This window comes from Martes martes, assembly GCF_963455335.1.
Source record: "Martes martes genome assembly, contig: scaffold_350, whole genome shotgun sequence".
Lineage (NCBI taxonomy): Eukaryota > Metazoa > Chordata > Mammalia > Carnivora > Mustelidae > Martes > Martes martes.
In genome coordinates this window covers 34,369-44,972 of record NW_027666401.1, presented here as the reverse complement: position 1 = coordinate 44,972, position 10,604 = coordinate 34,369, and the positions used below count along the sequence as shown (strand labels likewise).

General features: G+C 37.2%; 1 protein-coding gene across 1 annotated transcript in view; it reads right to left on the bottom strand.

The window, feature by feature from the left end:
* Nucleotides 1-7,228: 7,228 nt before the first annotated feature.
* Nucleotides 7,229-10,604, bottom strand: part of LOC308338043 (armadillo repeat-containing protein 3-like) — a gene marked incomplete at both ends in the record, with an annotated part of 36,604 nt that continues 33,228 nt past the window's right edge. The window contains 2 exons of the mRNA XM_080831595.1: nt 7,229-7,338; nt 7,440-7,592. Coding sequence (XP_080687721.1) covers nt 7,229-7,338; nt 7,440-7,592 — 263 coding nt within the window. The remainder of the gene's footprint in view (nt 7,339-7,439; nt 7,593-10,604) is intronic.

Sequence of the window (10,604 nt, the reverse complement as noted above, 5' to 3'; positions counted from 1 at the left end):
CTCCCTCTGCCTCTCTGCTCTCTTGTTCTCTCTCTCTCTCTCTCAAATAAATAAATAAAATCTAAAAAAAATAAAAAAAAATAAAAAAAAGAAGCATGCTCTAGAACAGACAGTAGAATTTATTTTCAAAGGGTGAGAAAACACCACTCTAGCCATCTCAGAGCTGTACATCCCATCTCTCCTATAGAGGAACAGAGATGGAAGTGAAGCTTGTGGTGTTTTGCCAACTTTAGGGGAGACTTTCTTTCTCCTTCAAAGTGACTGTCCTCATTCAGCGCATATTAGCCTTGAGAGCACAATATAGCCAATTCTAAGATATAGCATTAGTCTATATACTTAAGTTTACAAATCAAAAGAAATATTTGTAAAAATAAATATACAAATATATTACTTTCCACCAACTCTATTTAATGGGGTGAGAATGGGAGAAAAAAATGAAAGCTTTGAAAAGTGCTTTCTATAGATACTAGAGAGATTTAACATTCCAAAAAATGACTTAGAGTCAGGGTCTCCCCTGACAATGCCCAGTGACTGACAGGGAGTTGGGTCATGGTGAATGGATGAAGTTCTGCCTTTTCTGGAAGGGCTGTATAAAGTTCTGTACGTGGCGTACCTTCCAAATGATTTCTCTACACCTACATGGTTTCCTTAGGCATGGTGCGCCAGGAATAATTCTACCATTCAGTCAATGCTTTATTTCTAAATTAGTGAAGAGAAATATTAATACTGATAATACAAAATGACAGGTTATCCATAGATAATAAAGAACATTCAAAAGTTCCCAAAGTACTCAAATACACGTCCATGTAATTGGGGGACATTTTGTCTCTTTCTGGAATCCCTTTGAGGTGTACTCCTCACTCATCTCCTCATTCCCTTTGCTGTGGTCCTCACCGTAGGTCACACAAAAGCAGATGGGTCCCTACAGAAGAGCTTTGTCTCTAGGGGTCCCTGGGTTGCTCAGTCAGTTAAGTGACCTGAGCCCTGAGCTCAGGTCATGATCCTGGGGTCCTGGGATCGAGCCCCGCCTCGGGCTCCCTGCTCAGCAGAGATCCTGCTTCTCCTCTCCACTTGCTTGTGTTCTCTCTTGTTATCTCTTTCTCTCAAGTAAATGAATAAAATCTTTAAAAAGAGAAGGAGGAGGAGGAAGAAGAGGAGGAGGAAGAGGAAGGGGAAAGGGGAGGGGGGGAGAAGTGGGCTCTGTCTCTCATGTTGTGGAGGCCTGCAGTGGCCCAGCCATCAATCAACTTTTTGTTGAATACACGCTGTGTATTCAACAGCTGTTGAATACACGCTGTCATTTAGAATTTACTTAACTTACTTAAGTCACTGTTGTGGAAAGCCAAGAAGGGGTATAAGAAATAAAAAATAAAGAAATGGAGATAAGAAGGTCTCTCAGCCTGAGTGAAATCACTCAGTTCTTCATGGAGAGAACATAGAGGTACGGAGCGTGAAGAAGCGGGAGTTCGTATGATCTATGAATAAACAACAGAGACGGGGTTATGTATTTTCTACAGCAAAACCACAGTTTGTACTTACTTATCTATGGGTATTAATTGTATTACTACTTTTTATGTTTCCATTTTATTCATTGTCTTATTTCCTAAAATAACTCTATCTTTTGAGATCTAGTCACCAACCCTACTATTTTCTAATCTTTTCATAGTTTACTAATAGCCAAAATCTACTGAGTGTTGGCAAGGAAAATGAAAAACATCGAACTCTTTTTATTCTTAGGATAACTCAAAAACTAATTCTGACCAGATCCAACAGATGGCAGTGATGTTATAAATTAACAGTTTAAAATACTCTTGTAATATGTAGAGTCTGCCCCTCAGAAGAATGTCAACCGAGAATAATTCTCTAGATATTTGCATAAATAATGTACAGCTTTGATATGAATAACTGGATAGAAGAGTACAAGGTAAATATCACATGAAATTTCACGGAAATGGTGTTTCCTACATCAAAAATCAACAACTTTATCCTTTCCAAAAAGTATTATAAATTGAGAATTGTCAGAAAGATTAGCAGTCATCCAAGAAAGGATAACAGTGCCCAGAGTAACTAAATGGGTTACATTTTTAAAAAAGATTTGTTTATTTATTTTGAGGTGGGGGGCATGTATGTGAGCCGGGGGTTGGGGGGCTGGTGGGGAGGAGCAGGGGGAAAGGGAGAGAATCTTCACGCAGGCTCCCTGCTGAGAGCAGAGACTGACGCAGGGTTTGATCTCAAGACCCTGAGATCATGACCTGAGCTGAAAGTCAGACGCTTAATTGATGGGGTCACCCAGCCACCCCAATGGGTTACATTTTTATATAAAAATTCATTATTGCTCTCTGGTTTCTATTTTCACCTATTTCTTCCTGTGGGCTTGTCTCAGCCTTTTGGCTTTTTATTTATTCACTTAAAAATAATTTTACTTTTTCTTTTCCCCTATCATTTTAAGTGAATCTGGCTGTTCTTGTCCTTTTTTCCTATACCTCCAAACTATTGTTTTTATTTGTGTTTGTGGCCTTTGTGTTTTTATCCCCGTTAAGTGATTTTTACCCTGTAGATAATAAAGAATGAAAAGTATGACTAGGAAACTCTTAGAGGTGGGTTTCCACTGTTGCTTCTGTGATTCAAATTATGTAAAAATGAACATGCAAAATGATCACTTTCTGTTGGAAGTTATGGGCATTGGTTGATGTCAGACCTGTTTTTTCACTGTCCTGTTGCTTTCCATTATATTTGTGGTAAGTCCACTTCCCCCAAATGCCTACTCTGCAATGGGCACTATTCTAGATGCTTGAGAGGTATCCGTGAATTAAACAGACAAAGGCACTTCCTCCATGGGTGCTGGTCAGAGAAGGGTTGGGGACAGAAAATAAATAACAAACATAATGAGTGAGTCTCATGGTGTATTAGAAAATCATAAGTGCTATGGAAAAGGGGCAGCAGGGAAGGAAGTTTGAGAAAAAGTGTGTGTGGGTACAACTGTAAACACTGTGGTCATTGTGGGTCTCTTTAAGAAGGTGACATTTGAACAGACTTGAAGGAGGAGAGAGCCATGGGCATTCTGGGGCTAGAAGAATATTCCTTGCACCAAGACCAGTCCATCCATAAGGCCTGAGGCAAAATACTCCTGGAAGTTGTACATATTTCCAGAAAAGTTTTTATGACCTACTTCACTTTTCATCATTTTACTCCCCAACACTGGCTTATTTGTGAGCAAAGGGATTTGTGTCTGTTAGATTATTATTGTTTTTTAAGTACAGTCTCAATTGTCTATAACTCAAATACCTGGAAACTTCATATATCCAGAATATACATGAGCACTATCTGAAAGAAAGAAAGAAAGAAAGAAAGAAAGAAAGAAAGAAAGAAGGAAAAGGAAGGAAGGGAGGGAGGGAAAAAGAAAGGAAGAAATGGTCACTGAGGACCAAAACACCACTTAGAGAAGAGGTCTCAGGTCCTTACTTGTGGCTTTTACGTAAATTTGATAAAGCTCAGTTACCTGGTATCCAAGCTTTTAACTGACTGAAAGGAGGGATTTGAGGAGAATTTTGGCAGGATCAGTCCTGCCAATCAGATCTACAGACAGCAGTGAAAATTTCATACTGACAGGCTGCCAATGAGGAGTCAACAAAACGCATCAACACCAAAAGGCAATGCCACCAGAAGGCCACACTCGGAGAGAGGCAAGCATCTACCCTCCCTACAGGGCCTGACACCACCACCTAGGAGCACACGATGGCCATCAACTCAAAATGGCAACCATAACCCTCCCCCCCCCCCAAAGTCTAAAAACAGTATGATCAGTTTCAAAAGTCGGAGGGAAGGATTTCAGATTTTAATTCAAATGCATTATGAATTTTTATACAAGTTTTGATTATAAAGAATTTTCAAATATATGGAAAACTTGAACATCTAGGAATCCTCATTCACAGAGAATACCAATGAGGCAAAATCTTTTGGCACCAATTAAGGTGATATTTAATTAAAGTAGAAAGGGGTATGGATGATCTGGCTATTTATTGGTCATTGCTAGCAAAATTACTCATCGTCTTACCATTCTCCAGCATATGGGTGTGTTTTCTTTCTTAAGAAAACAAGATGTGTGAAAATCTGACTATAGGTATTTTAGATTATAAACTTGTATAAAATTCTATTTTTAGACTGTGAAAATATTTTATTTTTTAAAAGCATTTGTCAATTTTACAAAAAGACTCACCACAAAGTATATTTTGCTTTCCTCTGGTTGATTTTTTTTTCCCTTTAACTTGGAAAATTTTTATTTACCCACAACTTTCCAGGCAAAAATTCTTTGTTACATAAAGGAAATTATATCAACATTACATGTAATCATAACACACCAGAGAAAACTCAATGCATGAAATGGGCCTCCAACTCCAGAAGTTACCCTGGCTTTAAGAATTATAGGCACATAGAGATATGAATGTTAGAGAAGGGTTGTCTTCTAACAAACAAAATTAGTATTCACAGTGCTTAACTGCAATTTTTCTTTTTAATTAGTCTAGCAATTATCAGGTATCTAAACAGCTATGCAGTACACCTGGAAGCCATTAGCTGTGGTTTTTTGCTTTCTTTTATCACTTAGGTGTGGCAGAAAAGCAACATTCTTTCCATCCCCTAGTCCTACCACCCCAGCAGCAGACCCATGACTCAGCCCACCAACCTCTATCCCACAGCTAGGAAAGATGACCTAAGGCCCTGCTTCTAAAATGTGATGCTAGAAATACTCACCAATGCTGAGTTTAAATTAATATGTTTTTAGAGATGATCTGAGTAGAAAATGCTTCTTATTAACAATAATCAATCATGGTTGCTGTCTCTTCTGTTGTGGTTCTAATTACTACTCTAAGAGGTTTGCTAGAAAGATAGACAATGTGGCTTATTTGTTTTCGTTCCTTTTGGTGGACTATAGAATCTTTGTCAACTCCAGTCTTTAACACTTGACACAAACATGTCAAATCTTACTCCATTTCCTTCTCAGAAATATTTATTTTCAATATCTTTTAGCCCAGCAAGTCCAAAGTAAAAACTATGTAGACCTCGAAAGATATCCATAAAACCACTTTCATTCATGTCCCATCTCCCATACCAAACACAAATTGAAAAACAAAAAAAATCAGAATGGATCGTATATAATAGGTTAAAGAAATAACTGCAATTGGAAATTTATAAAAATAAATTACAAAAATAAAGAGGGGTGTGGCATCATTTAGTGTTAACTGACCTTTCTGTGTCGACAAAACGGAACTACTGAGTTAGATGACAAAATTCTGTGAAACAGATGATTAAATTGCAAGAGAAAAACTGGAGGCAGCCTCTTTTGGAAGCTACTTAACATCCTAATTTTCTATGATTTTATATAAAACGGTGAGATGATAGAAGCCAGGCAAACTCACATCAAATTGCAATGTCTGTATACTCTGGGGGCCTATTAAAGTATTTCAGATACTATATAATCTAAATGCACCTAAGACAGAAGTGTTTTAATGTCACTGATAAGACTTCTGCATCAATACTGGAACAATCACTAAATATGCTATTTTCAAATTGCCACTTACTATGACTCAGTATTCTAGAGATTCGTGTGGTTCATGTAGATGATGATGAGCCTGAATTTCGGAAATTACCGTGTCAACGATTATAGCTATTTAAGGAGCACAATTTTATTCTGATGCTTATACATTTTGGCTGTATTTTAATCAGGCATTGTTAGATTTTTTTAGTCATTGAATAAGGCCTTGTAAAACATTTGTGTGGGAGGAAAGAAAGGGAAAGAAAGGGAAGAAACAGATTTAGCATATGAGGAAGGTGGAGGAAGATTTATTTCAAATTTAGAAAGAGTGATTTTAGCCACCATATCACGAAGGAATAATATACAAAAGTTAGTAACTTGCGGATTGTGAAGGTGGGTTTTATGTGTCAACCTGACTGGGCTAAACAACATGCAGGTAGTTGGTAAAACATTGTTTTTGAGTGTGTCTGTGCAGGTCTTTATGGAAGAGGTTAGCATTTGAATCAGTACACAGAGTCAAGGTTGCTCTCATCAAAGTGGGTGGGCCTCACCTAATCCACTGAGGGTCCAAATAGAACAAGAGAAGTGGAAAGGGGAACTTGCTCTCTGCCTAAGCTGAGACATTCATCTTTTCCTGCCCTGGGACACTGGCTCCCCTGGCTCTCAGGCCTTCAGACTCTGACTGAATTATACCACCATCTTTCCTGGTTCCAAGGTTTACAGATGGCAGATCATGAAACTTCTTGGCCTTTATAATCACATAAGCCAATTCCTATAATAAACCTCCTCGTCTATGTATATTATGTCCTATCGGTTATGTTTCCCTAGAGAATCCTGACTAATAAACATACCAAATGAGACATAGGGAGGGTAAATAATTATTTATGAAAATTGCCTTCAAGAAATTCTCACTCTTTTAGGGGCGCCGGGGTGGCTCAGTGGGTTAAGCCTCTGCCTTGGGCTCAGGTCATGATGTTAGGGTCCTGGGATTGAGCCCCGTATTGAGCCCCACATTGAGCTCCGCTCAGCGGGGAGCCTGCTTCCCCCTCTCTTCTCTCTGCCTGCCTACTTGTGATCTCTCTCTCTGTCAAATAAAGGAATAAAATCTTTAAGAAGAAAAAAAATAAATTTTCACTCTTTTATAAGGTGGACTTCTGCAGAGAAAAGAACATAGATTCTGGAGGCCAGGAGACCTGGGCTTAATTTCCAGATCAGCTATTTTAATAAATTTGTATACCCAGGAAAATTAGGTAAATTGCAAAGCCTCAGTTTTCTCATTTGTTGACAGATTATCTTGATAATTAAAATTTGTAATGAATATAGATCATGTACCACAGTATTTGGTATGCAGAGGGCATTCCTTTCCAATCTTTCCTCATAGTAGTTACCCATAATATGTTGTTTCGGACTGACTTTCTAAAATGTTTCTAGATTTGCCTATTGTTTATGTCATTTTAAAATGGATCTTTTACATTTTTTCTAGCTTTATCAAAGGTTTATATGGAGTTATCTTCAATATTTCCAGCACTATCCAGTTCTGATTGTTCTGGAATCTTCCACAAGAGAGGGTTCCTGAGGAATAATCCAAGATAGAAGAGCTGACAGAATATGGACAATGGCTTGAAAGCCAAAATATTACAATCAGAACATACTGGACTGTTGGATGTCCCCAGAAGAGGCGGTGTTGTTGTTTGGTACTCACTTTGCATTCGCGGTGTTGCACGTGGTCAAATTAGCCAGGGCGAGGGCCGCGGCTTCCCTCACTTCTTCATTGTCACTCTTAAGCGACTGAATTAACTGTGGAATCCCTACAGAAGCAGAAAGGGGAGACGTGAGTCTATAAACATCCAGGTAAACAACAGTTTGGTGGCCTAAAAATGTTCAAAATGGGTCTGTCTGGTTTGCTTACCCTGATTATTGAAAAATTCTTTGCTGCCTGAATTCTCACACATCACCGAAATAGCTTGGGAGGCAGCAGTTTTCGTTCCGTCATTTTCAGAACCCAAAAGGGCTACAAGGCATTTCTCGACCTCTTGCTCGTGAAAGAGTTTTCTATTTTCGGCTTGCATAAACCAAAAGGAAAAAAAAATTCAGAATGTTGCTGCAAAAACCGTGCAAGCGTAACTACTTCCTCATCGAAAATATGACAAGAGTTCAAACTATTTCTTAGCTTCAGTCACAAAGACGCTAAACTAAACAAAATATACACCTGCTTAACCTTTAGAACACAGTGATTATGCAAAATGACTTATGGTTATTGGAATTTTTTTCCTGTTCCCTAATATGATATCAATAACACAGCAAAGAAAATTCTAGGACTTCCTGGGTGGCGCAGTCAGTTAATCTTCTGACTCTCGGTTTTAGCTCAGGTCATGATCTCAGGGTTGTGAGATCGAGCCCGGTATCAGGCTGTGTGCTCAATACAGAGTCAGCTTAAGAATCTCTCTCCCTCTGCTCCTCCTGCTCATGGTTTCTCCCTCTCTGTCTCTCTAAAATAAATAAATAAATCTTAAAAAAAGAAGGAAAATTCCATAATAATAAAAAGGCAAGTTTCAGATTTAGAGAGAACTTATTTAACGTCATTCATGGTGCCTGGCGTGATGCTGTCTTCACACGAAGGACAAAGCCCTGTTTATTCGATCTTCATTGTAAATATAAAACTCAGTATTTGAAGGGTGCCTAAGGTGTACAAACTGGCGTGCTACATGCTTGAGAGAAAAAGAGAGAAGAGGAGAAAGTAAAAACAAGTAATAGAGTATGATCCCAAGTCTCAAGGATTTATAATCTTCTATCAAAACCTCATAATCATTTTTATCTCATTACAATACGTGCTGTTGTAGCAAAAATGAAATATTTAATTGCTAAATTGCCATCAGTATAATCTAAACACACATTAGCATGTTTTTCTTTATTTGAAAACAAATAAAACTATGACTCTAAGTACATAGCATGATATTTACCCCATTATAGAACACTAATGAAAAACCAAAGTATTTTTAATGTTCTTTTTTCCCTAATGTTTTTCTCCTGATTTTGTTTCATTTTTTAAATAAATGACAACCTCATTATTATACTAAGCAAACATTACATTAAACTAAATTAGAACATTAAAACCTAATTTTTTGGTCTGTGTTCTATAGTTAATTCTAAATAAGTTACTATTTATTAAAGACATGTACTCAAAAAAAGGTATATTAAACCAAACTCAATTTTAATGCCGTAAGAGGTGCCAGAGACTAGTTTGAAAAGCAACAGCTTACAAATAATTTTTTGCTCATTTATTCACAGTTCCTTCAAAATACTTTGTCACAGGGTTGATTCTCCATTAACTGACTTTCATAAACTCAATTTACTTGGTTAAAACAGAAGAATGTGTGATACATGTCTTAGGATGTTGATATACATCGGAGAATACTATTCTGTTAAAATAAAAATCTCTGGAAAAACAGCTGATACTAATTTAGGTCATATATAACATCTGCATGTGGAAGTAATTCATTATGTACATATACTGTAATTAACTTGTTTTTCCAGGAATATTCTCAGAAGTTATTGAAACTGGCTTTCTACTTTAAAGTTAATATATGATTTCTATCTTCTTCCAACAATACATTTTTAAAATTGCCCCCTTTACAGAAGCAGAGTCACATTCGGATGCCACCATTTTTGGCCCTCGTTCATCTGATACACCGCAATCTGGGCATAACAGGCATCAGCTAAATTACTAACACTTCTGGTCATTTGTCTTAAACCAATTACAAACCATGTCCGGTAATCCTATCATTTTAATCCCTTGCTCCTTTCATTTAAAATTAGAATTCAATCAGGTCAGAACTGATTTATAAAAATGTTGTGATTAATAGTTAAATCTCAACTATGTGGCTTCGGCAATGTTTTAACATATATGTAGTCCTGATTAGTAATCCCTGAATAAACAAGATCTGACAGTTTTCTAGAGTCTCTGACCTAAATTGTTTAGATTTATAATTAAGACTTCCCTGAATTTAAAGCTCTAAATTAACTTTACTAAACAGAACAGTCTGAGAGTAAATTCTACCAGGGAAATCAGCCAAACAAATTAATTTGTAAAGACTAACTTTGGAGTATGCTGTTGTTGCATTCAAAAAACTGTATATATGCAATTATTGGAAAGATTTTTCAAAATAGTCTAAATACCGCGGGCAATTAGTTTCTCAACCCTGCTGGGAGTGTTCTTGAAATCCAGCTGTGTTCACCAAACCTCAAAAGTGCTGACTGCAGTGTGGCTATAATAGATTTAAAAGATGAATTAATGTATTAACCAAGCACCTTCACTGAATTGCTACACCAAGAAGTAAAGTATTTTATGTTTTAATTACACAGATAATAAAGATGGGAAGGTAATTACGTGACTAATAGAGTAATGTGCTTTAAAAATAACATTTGTGCAGTATCACTAAAATAAAAAGCATGAGGTTTTGTAACTGGAAATAAATTTCACGTGATGATGCTTTCTTCACCCATTCTCGGAAGCTGCTGTTGTGCCACCTTTGCTCCTGCTGAGATGTTAATGCCAGTTCATAAACCTCGTGGCAACGTGGTAATTAACACCTTCCCCCTCCCAGTGCCAGGTCAAAGGCATACTGAGCTGGGCTTTCTATGGTGGGGACCCGTGTTAAAAAGTATTCAAGAAACAAAACTTCAAGGTTGTGTGTTAATGTGTTTGTATATTTCAACTGTGTTTTTGACATGCAATGACAATGCATTATCTAACCTAAAAACATGTTTGATGATGATGGAAAGTAAAAAAAAAAAAAATTATAAAAGAATACTGATGGTTACATTATTCTTAACAACAGGATAAAGAGCAATATTTGTTAAAGCCTGCTTATGAATGGAGTTTTCTAACTGTGCAAATAGCTCCTCTCGTTTGGTGGGCTGTCTTCTAGTCTTGCTGATGGCTTCCTTCGCTGTGTAGAAGCTTTCTATTTTGATGTAGTCCCAATAGTTTATTTTTGCTTTTGTTTCCCTTGCCTCAGGAGACAGATCTAGAAAAATGTTGCTATGGCTGATGTCAGAGAAATTACTGCCTGTG